Source organism: Callithrix jacchus, chromosome 9 (genome assembly GCF_049354715.1).
Source record: "Callithrix jacchus isolate 240 chromosome 9, calJac240_pri, whole genome shotgun sequence".
NCBI classification, from domain to species: Eukaryota; Metazoa; Chordata; class Mammalia; order Primates; family Cebidae; genus Callithrix; species Callithrix jacchus.
Genome location: NC_133510.1, coordinates 124,768,164 through 124,785,958, shown reverse-complemented (window position 1 = coordinate 124,785,958; position 17,795 = coordinate 124,768,164). Strand labels below are relative to the sequence as shown.

At 49.9% G+C, this 17,795-nt stretch overlaps 1 protein-coding gene across 23 annotated transcripts in view; it reads left to right on the top strand.

The window, feature by feature from the left end:
- KDM2B (lysine demethylase 2B) overlaps positions 1 to 17,795 on the top strand; it is a 161,456-nt gene that overhangs the window by 21,841 nt on the left and 121,820 nt on the right. For 12 of the 23 annotated variants that reach the window (XM_078337465.1, XM_078337461.1, XM_078337459.1 and 9 more), the window contains 2 exons: positions 12,974 to 13,152; positions 13,641 to 13,747. In XM_078337465.1, the coding sequence (XP_078193591.1) occupies positions 12,974 to 13,152; positions 13,641 to 13,747 (286 nt within the window). Of the gene's footprint in view, positions 1 to 12,973; positions 13,157 to 13,640; positions 13,748 to 17,795 lie in introns of all 23 variants that reach the window. The other 11 variants (XM_078337460.1, XM_078337468.1, XM_054238997.2 and 8 more) reach the window with 1 other exon arrangement.

Genomic DNA, 17,795 nt, shown 5'->3' with positions numbered 1-17,795 from the left:
CGAGACTGCCGGGGACCATGGTGGCACCACTGTACTCCAGCCTGGGTGACAGTGAGACATCTCATAAATAAAAACTAACTCCTTAAAATTATTAAAAGTCCATTTTCATTGATCAAATTTCTAGTTTTTTCATATATATTATATATCATAGATGTTACTCCTTTTATTTATTTTGACATTTGTATGAATCAGAATATAAATGAGGTCCATACATTGTGATTGGTTGAGATGCTTTTTTTTTTGAGACGGAGTCTCACAGTGTTGCCCAGGCCGGAGTGCAGTGGCACGATCTCAGCTCACTGCAATCTCCGCCTCCTGGGTTCAAGCGATTCTTCTGCTTCAGTCTCCCGAGTAGCTGGGACTATAGGTGTGCGTCACCATGCTTGGCTAATTTTTGTATTTTTAGAAAAGATGGGGTTTCACCATGTTAGCCAGGCTGGTCTCAAACACCTGACCTTGGGCAATCCACCTGCCTCGGCCTCCCAAAGTGCTGGGATTACAGGCATGAGCCACCTCACCGGGTTGAGCCACCGCATCTGACCAGGTTGAGATGCATTTTAAGTCTCCTTCATTCTCTGGATTCTCCCTGCATCTCCTTCAGCTCTTCTAGGTTGTTCGAGGAGGTGACCTGTTGCGTTGTTGACCTACAGAGTTTTCCGTTGCGTGGAGTTTTCCAGTGCCATACCCTTAGAGCTAACATCTTCCTCCTTTTTCTGTAGTTCTGTAAACTGATAGTTTGGGTCAGGGGTTGTGGCTCATGCCTGTAATCCCAGCACTTAGGGAGGCCAAGGCGGGCAGATCACCTGAGGTCAGGAGTTTGAGACCAGCCTGGACAACATGTCGAAACCCCGTCTCTACTAAAAATAGAAAAAAATCAGCTGGGCGTGGTGATGGGCACCTGTAATCCCAGCTCCTGAGGAGGCTGAGGCAAGAAAATTGCTTGAACCTGGGAGTGGGAGGTTGCAGTGAGCTGAGGTCGAGCTATTGCACTCCAATCTGAGCGACAGAGCGAGACTCCGTCTCAAAAAACCAAAAACAAAAACTGGTAGTTGGATGTAGATGGTTGACCAGATTCAGGATATCTCTCCTGCTACTGCATATTCTTGATTCATTCACTCATTCATTCATGGTTTCTGGCAGGACCGCTTCATTGTTGGTGCTTCGTTCTTCCATCAGGAGGCACCGTGATGTTGGCTCATCTCTCTCTCTCTCTCTCTCTCTCTCTCTCTCTCTCTCTGTAATGTCCACAGCCATTGGTGCTCGACACCTAGCTACTTTAGTTCATCAGGTATGCAGTGTGGTGGTGGCCTAATTTTGTCATTTATTTGTCACTTATTGGCTGGAATTTATTAGGTTGGAGCACAACTAATTGCGGTTTTTGCCATTACTTACTTTTTTTTTTTTTTTTTTGCTATTACTGTCTTTCTTTCTTTCTTTCTTTCTTTCTTTCTTTCTTTCTTTCTTTAAGACAGAGTCTTGCTCTGTCACCCAGGCTGGAGTACATAGGTATGATCTTGGCTCATTGCAACCTCTACCTCCTGGGTTCCAGCAGTTTTCGTGCCTCAGCCTCCTGAGCAGTTGGGATTACAGGCATGTGATACAACACACAGCTAACTTGTGTGTGTGTGTGTGAGTGTTTGGTAGAGATGGGGTTTCACTATGTTGGCCAGACTGATCTTGAACTCGAGACCTCAGGTGATTTGCCAGCCTTGGCCTCCCAAAGTGCAGGGATTACAGGTGTGAGTCGCCGTGCCCGGCCGCCATCACTTTCAATGGCAAAACTGCAGTTACTCGTTCAGCAGCGTAATATCTGTGGCGTGAAATGTCACTTCATTTGTTTGGAGAAGGGACCTTCCTCTCCATGTATCAGACTTCAAAGCCAGTAGTCACCTCTGTTGCTATCACCCCGAATCCCTGGGTGGTGGTCTGTCCTGTCTGTTTCTACTTCCCTGTGGGGGTGGACCCCGCTGTGGGGCATGAACAGGTGCCCTGTGCATTTCTGCTTCTCTTGGGGAGGGGAGGTCTGGGAAGCCCAGGTGCCCAACAGAACTGACTTTCCTTCCTTCTCCCACCACGCCCACTCTGACCCCTCCCACAGACTGTGGCTTCTAGGACACCTGGGGGGATGAGGGAGCCCCCAGCACACAAAGGAAGCTGTGTAAGCACCAAGCCTCCCAACCTTCTGCTCTTAAGACAGTTGCTTGGCCTGCCCAGGCCTCGTCCCTGTACTCTTCCCCCTCTGACTTCAGCCCCACTGTTCCCCACAGCCCTTCCCTGGTCCTAGGTAGGAATACAGCTGAGTTAAGCCACTGCCTTAAGTCCTGACACCCTTTTTTTTTTTTTTTTTTTTTCTTATTTTTTTTATTGCATTTTAGGTTTTGGGGTACATGTGCAGAGCATGCAATACAGTTGCATAGGTACACACATGGCAGTGTGTTCTGTTTGCTTTCACCCCTTCACCCACATTTGGTGTTTCTCCCCAGGCTATCCCTCCCCACCTCCCCACCCTTTTTTAAAAAAAATTTTTTTTCATAGAGACAGGGTTTCACCATCTTGGCCAGATGGGTCTCGAACTGACCTCAGGTGATCCACCCACCTTGGCTTCCCAAAGTGCTGGGATTACAGGCGTGAGCCACCATGCCCGGCCCTGACACCCTTTCATCAGAGGGCGGGGCAGGCTGAGGTGTAGTCAGTGGGGACTCTGGCCTGGCCCTGGTCTGGCCGGGAGTCTTGCAACACTGCTCCCAAGTGGCATCTGTGATTCAAAAAGCTGCAAAGTACCAGAGGCCAAGAGGGTGCCTAGGAGGTGCTGGGGAGGGCAGTGGTGGCAGTGGGAGGCCTGGTTATTGCTCATGAAAGGAGCCTGGGCCCTGTGGTTCATGCCTGTAATCCCAGCACTTTGGGAGGCTGAGGTGGGCAAATCACTTGAGATCAGGTGTTCGAGACCAGCCTGGCCAATATGGCTAAACCCTCTCTCTACTAAAAATCCAGAGATTAGCTGGGCGTAGTGGTACAAGCCTGTGGTTCCAGTTACTTGGGAGGCTGAGGTAGGAGGGTCGCTTGAGCCTTGCAGAGGTGGAGGTTGCAGCGAGCTGAGATAGCGCCACTGCACTCCAGCCTGGGTGACAGAGTGTGACTCTGTCTAAAAAAAAAGAAAAAAGAGGCTGGGCGCGGTGGCTCAAGCCTGTAATCCCAGCACTTTGGGAGGCTGAGGCGGGTGGATCACGAGGTCAAGAGATCAAGACCATCCTGGTCAACAAGGTGAAAACCTGTCTCTACTAAAAATACAAAAATTAGCTGGGCACGGTGGCACGCACCTGTAGTTTCAGCTACTTGGGAGGCTGAGGCAGGAGAATTGCTTGAACCCAGGAGGCGGAGGTTGCGGTGAGCTGAGATCTTGCCATTGCACTCCAGTCTGGGTAACAACAGCGAAACTCCGTCTCAAAAAAAAAAAATAAATAAATAAATAAATAAAAGGAAAAAGTAAAGGAAACACAGGCCTTCTCCATACATTTCTGTCCCTCTGTGTTGAGCTGTGCAGCCCAGGGCTGCTCAGGATCCACCAGGTGTCTTCCAGATGGGGATTCATCTTTTTTTTTTGTCTTGAGACAGAGTTTCACTCTTGTTGCCCAGGCTGAAGTGCATGATCTTGGCTCACTGCAACCTCTACCTCCTGGGTTCAAGCGATTTTCCTGCATCAGCCTCCCAAATAGCTGGGATTACAGGCATGCGCCACCACACCCAACTAATTTTTTGTATTTTTAGTACAGATGGGGTTTCTCCATGTTGGTAAGACTGGTCTTGAACTCTTGACCTCAGGTGATCTGTCCGCCTCGGTCTCCCAAAGTGTTGGGATCAGAGGTGTGAGCCACCGCGCGTGGCTGGGGGTTCATCTTTCCTGTTACGCATGCCCAGCCAGAACCACTCCCACGTCAGTGCTTTCGTTCACTCTCCATTTGTCTGTGAAGTCGTACGTCATATCCCAGACAGAGCATAAAAGTAGGTAACAGCCCGAGAGTGAGCTCCTCGCCTGCCCCAGGCCCTGTTCTGGAAATCTGGGATAGAGCAGCCATCGAGACAGGCAAGGCTCCTGCCCTCATGACACTCACAGAGCAGCAGGGGCGGAAAGACAAGAAACAAGTAACCGAGAAATACAGTATTTTGGATGAAATAGTACGAGGTCAGCAGTGGGCGGCACCTTTCTGTTTGTGAAGCTGCTAGGTAAACTTCAATCTGGTTTTGGGAGGTGTTGGCCATGTGATCAGCTTGTGCCACGCTCTGGGAGGGAGGCAAGGGGAGGGACCAGCCCTCCCCTGTGTAAATATTCCACGTTGATGGAGCCATATAGGTATTCCCAGTCATTCTCTCGCCAACCCTGCCATTAGATTCCTAGGCTGCCATAACCAAGTACCACAAAGTGACTGGCTTAAAACCATAGAAATGTATCCTCTCACACTTCTGCAGGCTGGAAGTCCAAAATCAAGGTGTCTGTAGGGCTACACTCCCCCAAAGTCTCTAGGGGAAGGCCCTTCTCTGGCTTCTGGTGCTGGCTGACAGTGCTGAGTGTTCTTCGGCTGGTATCTGCGTCACTGTGATCTCTGCCTCCATCTTTACCTGGCTGTCTTCCTTCTGTGTGTCTGTGTCCAAATTTCCTTCGTCATGGCTGGGCATGGTGGCTCATCCCTGTAATCCCAGCACTTTTAGAGGCCGAGATGGTCAGATTACCTGAGATCAGGAGTTCAAGACCAGCCTGGGCAATGTGGTAAAACCCCATCTCTACTAAAAACGCAAAAAAAAAAAAAAAAAAAAATAAAAAATAAAATAAAATCAAATCAAATAAAAAATAGCCAGGAATGGTGGCAGGCACCTGTAATCCCAGCTACATGGGAGGCTGAAGCAGGAGAATTGCTTAAACCCGGGAGGTGGAGGTTGTAGTGAGCCGAGATTGTGCCACTGCACTCCCACCTGGGCTACAGAGTAAGACTTTGTCCTCCCCCAAAAAAAGTCCTTGTCTTATTAGGCCCACCCTAATCCCATGTGACCTGATTTTAGCTTGATCACACTAGCAAAGACTTGTTTCCAAATAAAATCCAATTCACGGATATTAGGGATTGAACATTTATTTTTGGGGAATGCAGTTCAACTCCATACCCCTCGAGGTATGTGGGTAGCAAAGACCCATTAGCAAATTACAGGGAATGAGCTTCGGATGCGGAGGGGTGGCCGCCGATTTCTGTTTAGTGCCTTCCCTGCGTCCGCTCTTCGATGTGGGTCATCATCTCAGCTAATCCTAAAACCTTTTTTTCTTTTTAAAATTATGTTTTTATTTATTTACTGTCTTAGTTCATTTTGTGTTGCTATAAAGGAATGCTTGAGGTTGGGCTTTTTTTTTTTTTTAATTAAGATAGAGTCAGGTTCTGTCACCCAGGCTGGAGTGCAGTGGCACCATCTCGGCTCACTGCACCCTCCACCTCCTGGGTTCAAGTGATTCTCCTGCCTCAGTGTTTTGAGTAGCTGGGATTACAGGTTTGCATCACTAAATCCAGCTAAATTTTTGTATTTTTTATTTTTTTGAGACAGAGTCTTGCTCGGTCGCCAGATTGGAGTGCATTGGTGTGATCTTGGCTCACTGCAACCTCCACCTCAGTTCAAGCGATTCCCCTGCCTCAGCCTCCCAAGTAGCTGAGTCTACAGGCCCATGACACCAAGCCTGGCTAAGTTTTTATATTTTTAGTAGAGACGGGGTTTCACCTTGTTGGCCAGGATGGTCTCAATCTCCTGACCTTGTGATTCATCCGCCTCAGCCTCCCAAAGTGCTGGGATTACAGGTGTGAGCCATCGCACCCTGCCCAATTTTTGTACTTTTATTAGAGATGGGGTTTTACCATGTTGTCCAGGCTGATCTCAACACCCATCTTAGCCTCCCAAAGTGCTGGGATTACGGGTGTGAGCCACGGTGCCCAGCTGGGTTGGGTTATTTATAAAGAAAGGTTTATTTGGCTCACAGTTCTGCAGGCTGTACAGGAAGCATGGTGCCAGTGTCTGCTTCTGGTGAAGGCATCAGGAGGCTTCCAGTCATGATGGAAGCGGAGGCTGAGCTGGTGTGTCACATGGCCACAGGGGGAGCAAGAGAGGGAGGAGGTAGGGGCCATATGCTTCTAAAGAATCCAGCCTGTAGCCCCAGCTATTTGGGAGGCTGAGGTAGGAGGATTGCTTGAGCCCAGGAGTTTGAGGCTATGGTGAGCCATGTTCAAGCCATTGCACTCCAGCCTAATGAGCAGAGTGAAGCTTTGTCTCAAAAAAACAAAAAATAAGCTGGGTGCAGTGGCTCATGCTTACAATCTCAGCACTTTGGGAGACTGAGGTGGTCGGATCATAAGGTCCAGAGTTTGAGATCAGCCTGACCAACATGGTGAAACCCCATCTCTACTAAAAATACAAAAAATTAGCTGGGTGTGGTGGCACGTGCTTGTAGTCCCAGCTGCTCGGGAGGCTGAGATAGGGGATTGCTTAAGCCCGGGAGGCGGAGGTTGCAGTTAGCCAAGATCTCGCCATTGCACTCTAGCCTGGGAGACAGAGTTGAGACTCCATCTCAAAAAAAAATTTTTTATTTATTTAATGGGACCTAATTCCCACTCTATTAGTGGGAATTCACTTATCACACAAGGAGGGCACCGAGCAATTCATGAAGGATCCACCCCCGTGTCCCACACACCTCACACCAGTTCTTACCTCCAACGTTGGAGTTTGGATATCTGTCCCCTCCAAATCTCAATTTCAACATGAGATTTGGAGGGGACAGATATGCAAACTGTATCACTTATTTGTATTCTTACTGAAAATATTGGCTGGGCATGATGGCTCCTGGCTGTAATCTCAGCACTTTGGGAGGCCGAGGTGGGCAGATGGCTTGAGCCCAGGAGGTTGAGACCAGCCTGGGCAATATGGTGAAAACCCATCCCTACAAAAAATACAAATATTAGCCGGGTGTGGTGGTGCATGCCTGTAATCCCAGCTACTCTGGTGGTTTAGGCACAAGAAGTGCTTGAACCTGGGAAGTGCAGGTTGGAGTGTGCTGAGATTGTGCCACTGCACTCCAGCCTGGCCTAATGTTTTTATTTTTTAAGACAGAATCTCACTCTGTCACCTGGGCTGGGGTGCAATGTCACAGTCATTACTCACTGCAGCCTTGACCTTCCAGGCTCAAGCGATCCTCCCAAATATCTGCCACCAGGTTGGGTAGTCCCAAGCTGGGACTACCAGTATCTGCCACCATGCCCTACTAATTTTTAAACTTTTTGTAGAGATGGGGTCTTGCCATGTTGTCCAGGCTGGTCTTGAACTCCTGGGCTCAAGTGATCCTCCTACCTCAGCTTCCCAGTGTTGGGGTTACAGGTGTGTCACCACACCCAGCGTATTCTTGCATTCATATTTGAGTGCCAAATGAATCCCAGATGCTTGGTGGTTTTTTTTTTTTTTTTTGTCTACATTTGGAATAAGATTGAAAATAATAACTTAAAAAGGGCAAGCAAGTATCATGATACATACAAGGCATACATTTATTTGAAAACACTCCCAGATTTTTTCCCTTTCTGGGACCCTCCATTTAAAAAAATATAAAAATCTGTTACTGAGATATAAGTCACAGACTATACAATTCACTCCCCCCCGCCTTTTTTTTTTTTGAGACAGGGTCTGGCTCTGTTGCCCAAGCTGGAGTGCAGTGGCACGATGGCTTTACTGCAGGCTCCACCTCCGAGGGCTCAAGCAGTCCTCCCACTTCAGCCGTCAGAGGAGCTGGACCACTGGCGTGTGTCACCACGCTTGGCTATTTTTTGTGTGTATGGAGCTGGCATGTCACTATGTTACCCAAGCTGGTATCAGACTTCTGGGGTCAAGCAGTCCTCCCAGCTCTGTCTCCCAAAGTATCGGGATTACAGGTGTGAGCCACTGCGTCTAGCCACAGTTCACTTGTTTTTAGTATATTCACAGAGTTGTGCAACCATTATGAAAGTCAATTTTAGAACTTTTCCATCATTCCCCAGCAGAAGCCCTCACCCATTAGCATCTTGAATATGGTATAGGGTCCTAAGCAGTACATTCTTTTTAAGTGACTGTGACGGTGGGCAAAGTCCCTAAGCTTTCCACCTCACCTTCCCCACCTGTAGTTACAGATGAAACTGACCGACCAAGTAGGTAGGTGCTCCACGTGAGTGTGAAGCACATGAACTCAGTTATGTCTCAGGACTGCTCCTGCGGGGAGCTATTTTTTCCCCATGTTATAGAGGAAGAAACTGATTCCCAGAGAAGCCAAGAGTCCAAGGCACAGGCTGGAGGCTCCTCTGGGAACCGAACCCTCTAGGATTTAACTGTGTGAGGGCAGAGGTAGTTGAGCGTGGCCTTTAATGCTCTTTAGCCTGCTTGCTACATGCTCAGCAGACCCCCTTGCACAGGGAGCTTTGCATAGATGATTTTGAGCAAGATTAGGGAGGAGGGGGGCGGAGGTGGGAGGCTGGCCACAGAGGGGCGAGGGCACGGGGGTTGTAACAGCAGGGTTTCTGCCAGGTGGGCCTCCTGGAAAGTCTGAGTGAAGTCCGCCTATTCCAGGCACCTGGGTAAGGATGGCGCTGGCCCTGCCAAGATCAAGGCCGGAATATCCAGCGAAGAACGGGGACGCCCCCTGGTGGACAAAAGCTGTCCTCCCCTGGATAAGCGGCTTCACCGGATCCCTGGGGAGGGGACCTGGCCACTGGTCTGGTCTGGGTGGTCTGGGATTTTTTTTTTTTTTTTTAAATCAAGACAGAGTCTCAGCTGGGCATGGTGGCTCAAGCCTGTAATCCCAGCACTTTGGGAGGCCGAGGCGGGTGGATCACGAGGTCAAGAGATCGAGACCATCCTGGTCAACATGGTGAAACCCCGTCTCTACTAAAAATACAAAAAATTAGCTGGGCATGGTGGCGCGTGCCTGTAATCCCAGGACTTTGGGAGGCTGAGGCAGGCAGATTACTTGAGATCTTCCACCTCCTAGGCTGGCCAACATGGTGAAACCCTGTCTCTTCTAAATATACAAAAATTAGGTGGGCATGGTGGTGCATGCCTTTGAGCTGAGATGGTGCCATTATACTCCAGCTTGGGTGACAAAGTGAGACTTTGTCTCAAAAAAAAAAAAATAGAGAAAACCCTGTCTCTATAAAAAATAAAAACCTAGTCGGATGTGGTGGTGCCCACCTATAGTCCCACCTATTTGGGAGGCTGAGGCTGGAGGGTCACTTGAGCCTGGGAATTTGAGGCTACAGTGAGCCATGATCATGCCATTGTGCTCTAGCCTGGGTGAGAGCAAGACCTTGTCTGAAAAAAGAAGCAAAAAAGGGCGTGGAATCTTGCTGTGTTGCCCAGGCTGGTCTCAGACTCCTCGGCTCAAGCACCATCCTCCCAGCTCTGCTTTTCTAAGTGCTGGGATTACACAGGGTTAGTGTTATTTTTCAGTTCCTACCACATGAGAGGCTGTGTTTATTCATTCAACAAATATTGACCACGGGCTTGTTACGGGGCAGGTGCAGTGAACGGATGAGACTATTACCCAGATCAACATCTATGCTCCATGAGAGTTTCGTCTAGTTCAAGGCCCAGCAAACTTTCTCTGTTAAGTGCCAGAGAGTCAGTACTTCCGGGCTTTCAGGACATTCGGTCAGTGTGGCAACTACTTAGCTCGGCCTTGGTAGCACGGAGCCGCCCTGTACAGTGAGTGCGGCCGTGCGCCAGGAAAACTTTGTAAATGGACCTGAGAATTTAAGTTTCATATAGTTTTTATATCACAAAATAGTATTATTCTTTTGAGTTTTCCCTCTGTGGAAAAAAAAAAGGAAAACCCCTCAAAACTTATAGCTCTTGGTAGGAAAAAAAAAAAAATTGAGGCTGGGTACCGTGGGTCACGCCTGTAATCCCAGCACTTTGGGAGGCTGAGGTGGACGGATGACTTGAGGTCAGGAGTTCAAGACCAGACTGACCAACATGGTGAAATGGTCTCTATTAAAAATATAAAATTTAGTCAGGTGTGGTGGCACATACCTCTAATCCCAGCTACTCTGAAGGGTGAAGCAGGAGATTTGTTTGAACTCAGGAGGCAGAGGTTGCAGTGACCCGCGATTGTGCCACTGCACTCCAGCCTGGGTGACAGTAAAAACATAGTAAAAGAATGATTAACTTCTGGGTCACACCAGGGTAGGCAGCAGGCTGGATGGAGCCCTTGGGCTGTCATCGTTTGCTGACCTTTGGTTGGTTTTACCTGTAACCTGTTCACGTGGCTGTGAACAAAGGTGGTCACTGGCTTCTTGGGGGTTTTCCTGTTTGTTTCTATATTTCTTTTCCTTTTTTCTGAAAAAATCAGGGCTGGTTGCAGTGGCTGAAGCTTGTAATCCAGCATTTTGGGAAGCCAAGGTGGGCAGACCACTTGAGGTTAGGAGTTCGAGACCAGCCTGGCCAACATGGGAAAACCCGTCTCTACTAAAAGTACAAAAATTAGCCAGGCATGGTGGCCTGCACCTATAATCCCAGCTACTCAGGGAGCCGAGGCCGGAGAATCACTTGAACCCGGGAGGTGGAGGTTGCAGTGAGCCAAGATCACGCCACTGCACTCCAGCCTGGACAACAGAGCAAGATCCGTCTCAAAAAAAATGAGTATAATTTTAAAAAATGAATAATGAACGTTGAGTGTCCTGCCCAGCATGTGTCATATGACGTCACATGAATGATGGCAGAACAGAACAGAACAAATGAGTGAGTGCCCCCTACTCAGGAAGATGCAGCCTGTCCAGAAAGAAGGGAAGGCCCTCTACACTAGGAGATGGGAAGCTTCTGTGTTAGCCCTGGAGCCCCTACCCGCTGACAAACCGTCAGCTCTCTCTGCCTTCCACCGTGCTGGGTTACAGGCCTGAGCCACTGTGCCCGGCCAGCCTCCATTCTTGATACTTGGAATAGAGTAGCAAGCAAGCAAGAGACAGGTAAGACTTCTGTCCTCAAAAAATAGTAGGGAAGAAAGAAAAGAAAGTAGACAAATTTGCTGGCAGGGCGCGGTGGCTCACGCCTGTAATCCTAGCACGTTGGGAGGCCGAGGTGGGTGGATCACCTGAGGTCAGGAGTTTAAGACCAGCCTGGCCATCATGGTGAAACCCCGTCTTTATTAAAAACAAAATAAATAAATAATAAATAAATAAAAGGAAATTTGCTATTTAGGAATTGTGATGGGCACTCGGGAGGAACAGGAGGCCCATTCACTTGTGTGCCAGACACTGTGACAGGTCATCATCTGATTTAATCCTTACAACCAGCCCATTGGAATGGTTGGTAAGATGAAGATACAGAGGTTCACAGAAGTCCAGTAACTTTGCAGGCATCACATTCTAGGGGGGGAGACTACTAACAGCTCATTTTCTGCACAGGTAAGTGCTATCCTAGTGCTCTAAGCAGACAGAAAGGCTTTGCATGTGCAGCTAAGGGAGTCTTCAGTAGGCTGTGGGAGCCGTTGAAGGTTTTTTTTTTTGTCTTGTTGTATTGTCCAGGCGGAGTGCAGTAGCATGATCTCAGCTCAGTGCAACCTCCGCCTCCTGGGTTCAAGCGATTCTCCTGTCTCAGCCTCCTAAGTAGCTGGGATTACAGGGGTGTGCTACCATGCCTGGCTAATTTTTTTTTGTATTTTTAGTAGAGATGGGGTTTTGTCATGTTGTCCAGGCTGGTCTTGAACTCCTGATCTCAGGTGATCAGCCTGCCTCGGCCTCCCAAAGTGCTGGGATTACCGTAGTGAGCCACTGTGCCTGGGGCATTGAAGGTTTTTAAGCAGAGAGAGGAGTGCCCCTGTTAGGTTCTGTTTTAGAAAGCTTACCTTGGCTATAGTGTTGAGGGTGCATAGGAGGGGCTATTCTGGAGACTCCTTTAGGAAGCTTTTTTTTTTTTTTCTTGAGACAGAGTCTCGCTCTGTAACCCAGGCTTGAGGGCAGTGTGGTGATCTTGGCTCACTGCAACCTCTGCTTCTCAGGTTCAAGTGATTCTCCTGCCTCAGCCTCCCAAGTAGCTGGGACTACAGTCTCCCATTACCACTCCCAGCTAATCTTCGTATGTTTGTTTGTTTGTTTATTTATTTATTGAGATGGAGTTATCGCTCTTATTGCCCAGGCTGGAGTGCAATGGTGTGATCTCAGCTCACTGCAACTTCCGCCTCCCAGTTTCAAGCGATTCTTCTGCCTCAGCCTCCCAGGAGGCTGGGATTACAGGTGACCGCCACCATGCCTGGCTAATTTTGCCTTTTTTTTTTTTTTTTTTTTTTTTTTTTTTTATAAAGACGGGGTTTTACCATATTGGTCAGACTGGTCTCGAACTCCTGACCTCAGGCGATCCACCCGCCTCGGCCTCCCAAAGTGCTGGGATTACAGGCATGAGCCATGGCGCCCGGCCCTTAATTTTGTATTTTTAGTAGAGACAGGGTTTCACCATGGTGGTCAGGCTGATCTCGAACTTGTGACCTCAGGTGACTGGCCCTCCTTGGCCTCCCAAGGTGCTGGGATTACAGGTGTGAGCCACCATGCCTGGCCATCTTTGTATTTTTAGTAGAGACAGGGTTTCACCATGTTGGCCAGGCTAGTTTCAAACTCCTGACCTCAGGTGATCCACCCACCTTGACCTCCCAAAGTGCTGGGATTTTGGGTGTGAGCCTCTGTGCCCTGCTGCCCAGACCCCTTTAGGATGCTTTTGAGGTCATCCTGGATTAGCGTGGAGGCCGTGGTGGTGCAGGGAAGCAGGTGGGTGGGGGAGACAGATCCAGGAAGGAAATGCAACAGGGCGAGGTGATTGAACAGTCATGGAAGAGGCCTGAGGACTGTAGGAATGGTGGAGGAGCTGCGTTTGTTTAGTGAGAGGCTCCCATGTAGGATCTGAAGACTTAAGTCCGCATGAGCAACCCGTGTGTGGTTTCTGCCCGCAGGGAGCCGGCGGCTTGTGGACGTGATGGATGTGAACACCCAGAAGGGCACGGAGATGAGCATGTCCCAGTTTGTGAGATACTACGAGACACCCGAGGCCCAGCGGGACAAGCTGTACAACGTCATCAGTCTGGAGTTCAGCCACACCAAGCTGGAGCACTTGGTCAAGCGTCCGACCGTGGTAGGTCTGGAGCCCAGGTACCCTCCCCAGACCCCTTCCACCTCATCTCCTTCCCTGTCCCCTGCCACCTGGGCTGTGCCTTGCAAAACTGCTCGTGTGGGTGTGGCTGGCTGGGCTTGGAGGCATGGGCGTGACTAAAGTTTGTAACATGTTTTGTAGAGACAGGGATCTTGCTATGTTGCCCAGGCTGGCCTTGAACTTCTGGGTTCAAGTGATCCTCCCACCTTAGCCTCCCAGAGTGCTTAGATTAGAGGTGTGAGCTCCCATGCCCAACCCCCAGCAACTCTTTCATCCCTGTTGAAGGGACTCAATTCTCCCTTCTACAAAGCAGGGGTCCTGTCATCCCTGCCCTTCCTTCCTCCCATGTTGAGAATATGGAACCCACAGTGGGGGATGGGGGGGCACCCAAGGACTCCCCAGGGAAAAGGGGTATTTGTGTCTGGCTCTGCAGTGGGGCAGTGCAGCGCTGACGCTGGTCTGGCTTTCAGGTAGACCTGGTGGACTGGGTGGACAACATGTGGCCCCAGCATCTGAAGGAAAAGCAGACAGAAGCCACGAACGCCATTGCAGAGATGAAGTACCCGAAAGTAAAGAAGTAAGACTGCTTGGCTGGTGGCTGGGGCTGGGAGGGGGGACTCCCAGTCTTGGGGAGGGGGAAAGGAGCCTCCTGGCAGGAAAGAAGGCTTGAGCATCGCAGCTGCTCCTGTTCAGAACTGAAGGACTGCCTCTGTGGGCACAGCTGGGATGGGAGGGACAGGTCCTTTGTGGGTACAGGTTGGCTGCAGGGCCCCTGATCTCTGCTGTGGACCCAGCCCCCCTGGGGCTCTGTGACCTGGGGCTCTGTGACCGATCTCTCTGCATCGGTGTGTGTCTGTGCGCAGGGCACAACTGTGTGTACTTTTGTGCACTCCCTCTGTGCAACAATCTGGGGAGTAGGCGTTGCTGGGAGCCCTGCCCACGGCGGACGCTTCGGTTTTGGTGAGCGATGGGGAAGTCCTGGTGTTCTTTCGTTCCTTGGCGTTGAGACCTGGGTGCTTGTACCCAGGAGTTCCAGATCGCACCACTGCACTCCAGCCTGCGGGACAGAGGAGACTGTCTCAGAAAATAAAAAAACAGAAAGGAAAGGGGAAAGAGACACAGGCTGTCCCAGGCTGGGCAATCGCTCTGGGCTTCCTAGAGGAGTTGGCGCTGGTGGCTGGAATCCATTAGCATCTCTCTGCTCAGCCCTGCTGCCAGGAATGCCCCCAGGAGCTTCAAGGCTGTGAACTTTTCATTCACTCAGCCCTTAATTCAGTGTGTAGTGAGTTCGGACTGCGTGCCAGGCTTTGTGAGGGAGGCCAGCCGGCTGGCCCTTGGGCTTCTCAAGGTTTTGCTTTCAAGCTCACTCGCTCTCTCCTCCTTTAATTACTTTGGAGGCATTTTTCCTCCCCTTCAAGCCGAAGCTCCATCCACGCCTTGGATCTGGGCTGCATCAAAGGCAGAGACTGGGCTGGGGGTGGGGAGGGAGCAGGGCTTGTTTTCTGCTTCATTCTGCTTGGATTCAGTCGCAGCAAAATTTACAGAGCTCCTGGCACGGGGAAGTAAAATGGCAAACAAGACTAAAAGCCCCTGCCTTCTGGAGAATGTGCTGCACGTCGAGTATCTAGGGGGCTGAGGGGCCCTTCCAGTCCGGGGAGGGGAGCAGGGACAAGAGGAGTCTTGTTTGGCTGGTGTCACCAGGAACGCATCTTGGAGGGGACATTCTGCCTGAGCTTAAATGACAGAGGAGACCAGACACTGTGGATCACGCCTGTAATCCCGGCACTTTGGGAGGCCGAGGGGGGCGGATCACCTGGGGTCAGGAGTTTGAGACCAGCTTGGCCGACATGGTGAAACCCTGTCTCTACTAAAAATACAAATATTAGCCAGGCGTGGCGGTGGGTGTCTGTAGTCCCAGCTACAGGAGGTGTGAGAACCTGAGAGGTGGAGGTTACAGTGAGCTGAGTTGGCATCACTGCACTCCAGCCTGGGTGATAGAATGAGACCCTGAGCTGAGATGGCATCACTGCACTCCAGCCTGGGTGATAGAATGAGACCCTGAGCCGAGGTGGCATCACTGCACTCCAGCCTGGGTGATAGAATGAGACCCTGTTTTAGAAAAATACAAAAGACCAAAAAAAAAAAAAAGAGCGAGCTGGGCATGGTGACTCAGGTCTGTAATCCCAGCACTTTGGGAGGCTGAGGTGGGCAGATCATCTGAGTTCAGGAGTTCCAGACCAGCCTGACCAACATGGTGAAATCCTATCTGTATCAAAAATACAACAAATACCTGGGCGTAGTAGTAGGCACTCGAAATCCCAGCTACTTGGGAGGCTGAGGCAGGAGAATTGCTTGAACCCAGGAGGTGGGGGTTACAGTGAGCTGAGATGGTGTCATTGCACTCCATCCTGGGTGACAGAATGAGACCCTATCTCAAAAAAATAAAAATAAAAATAAAAGGCAAAAGCAAATGACAGGAGAGATGGGAGAGAAATGAAAAGGGGACTGAAAAAAGGCTGTGCGACTCAGAAATTATTAGTTACAGGCAGATGATGGCTCATTGATTGACTGAGATGATGGCTCATTGATTCATTGATTCATTCATTTATTCAGCACCTATGTCTTGAGTCCCTGATTGGTGCTGGGTACTGCGGTTACAGTAAGGAGAAAAATTAGAAGAGGTTCCTGCTTTCCTGGAGCCTCCACAGTATATGGGGAAGACAGATGTAAATCCAGTAATCACAGAAACAGATGGGCGCTTACAGCTGTGGTGAGGCCCATGGTGCCCCAGAGCTGGTGCAAGGGGAGGAGATTCACCCAGTCAAGGTGTCAGGGAAGGTGTTCTGAGCTGGCATCTGAAGGCTGAGCAGGGTTACTTAGGTGAGGAAGTCTGGAAGGGCTTTCCTGGCTGTGTGTAGTTGAAGTGGGCTGGTGAGGAGGGGCAGGAGAACTGTCGAAGGAAGGCCAGTGGGGCTGGAGCAAATGCAGTGAATGCAGGGTGGGTGCCAGAGGGGCCCGGAGGAACAGAGGATCTGCACTTCCCCTAAGAACAGCTGGAATCCCCTCGAGATTTTGAGCGGAGAGAAATGTGTTGAGGTTTGCGATGTGCAGGTCCTCCTGTTGCCATGGGGACGGGAGGGCGTGGGGGCTTGTGCACATGAGGAGGCCACTAGGTGGTGTGGAATGGGAAGTGACGGGCAGGGAGAGGGGAGGGGAGGAGGCACATAGATTTAGGAACGCAAAAGAGACTGTATTGGGTGACAGAGTTCAGTTTCATAACTCATGCCTGCCTTGTCTTGCTCAGATACCCAGTATATTGGGCACTTTACTGAAAGATTCCTTTAAATAGTAAGCTCTGTTCGTATATTTAGGATCCTAATTACCAAAACCAAAACAAAAACGAAAGCAAAACGTAAGGCTCACACATTCTCAGTTTTCTTTTTCTCTTTTTTAAACTGTTGTCCGTCATTGTGCACATACTCCCAGTTTGGTTTTTTTGTTTTGTTTTTGACATAGAGTTTTGCTCTTGTTGCCCAGGCTGGAGTGCAATGGCATGATCTCAGCTCACTGCAACCTCTGCCTCCCGGGTTCAGGTGATCCACCCACCTCGGCCTCCCAAAGTGCTGGGATTACAGGTGTGAGCCACCATCGATGGGCTGATGCTCCTAGTTTGCTAGAACCCTACGTCTTGTGGTCGAATTTTGTGGCACATGGATCTATGGACTCTTGTCAGTGGTCATGGAAACCGGTTAGAGGATTTCAACCTCCTTAGGAAGGAAATTGTCATCTTGGAAATAGTTCATTTGTTTTGCTGAAAAGAATGCCAGTTGCAGTTAATAAGCAGGGTAAAGGCTGGGCGAGGTGGCTCATGCCTGTATCCCCACACTTTGGGAGGCTGAGGCAGGCAGATCATGAGGTCAGGAGATCGAGACCATCCTGGCCATGGTGAAACCCCTTCTCAACTAAAATACAAAAAATTAGCCGGGCTCAAGCCTGTAATCCCAGCACTTTGGGAGGCCGAGGCAGGTGGATCACGAGGTCAAGAGATCAAGACCATCCTGGTCAACATGGTGAAACCCCGTCTCTACTAAAAATACAAAAAATTAGCTGGGCATGGTGGCACGTGCCTGTAATCGCAGCTACTCAGGAGGCTGAGGCAGGAGAATTGCCTGAACCCAGGAGGCGGAGGTTGCGGTGAGCTGAGATTGCGCCATTGCACCCCAGCCTGGGTAACAAGAGCGAAACTCAGTCTCAAAAAAAAAAAAAAGAAACATGCGGGGTAAAAAACCCCACCATGATGAAGTCCTCTGGGATCCTGGAGCAGTTCTGTGGAATTTACTGACAATGACATCGTTTCTAGAAACTGTGGAGCTTTCATGCTGGGGGCCCTGGAGGGCAGAGATGGCTGTCAGCACACCCGAAGGAGGGAAGGACTGCAGGAGGGAAGGGGGAAGAGACACAGACGCATCACTGCTTCCCCCTGCCAGACTCTAGGACTTTTGGTGATGGATGTAATGGGTTTAGGAGGTTTTTTTTTTTTTTTTGACAGAGACTCACTGTGTCACCCAGGCTGGAATCCAATGGTATGATTTTGGCTCACTGCAACCTCCACCTCCTGGGTTCAA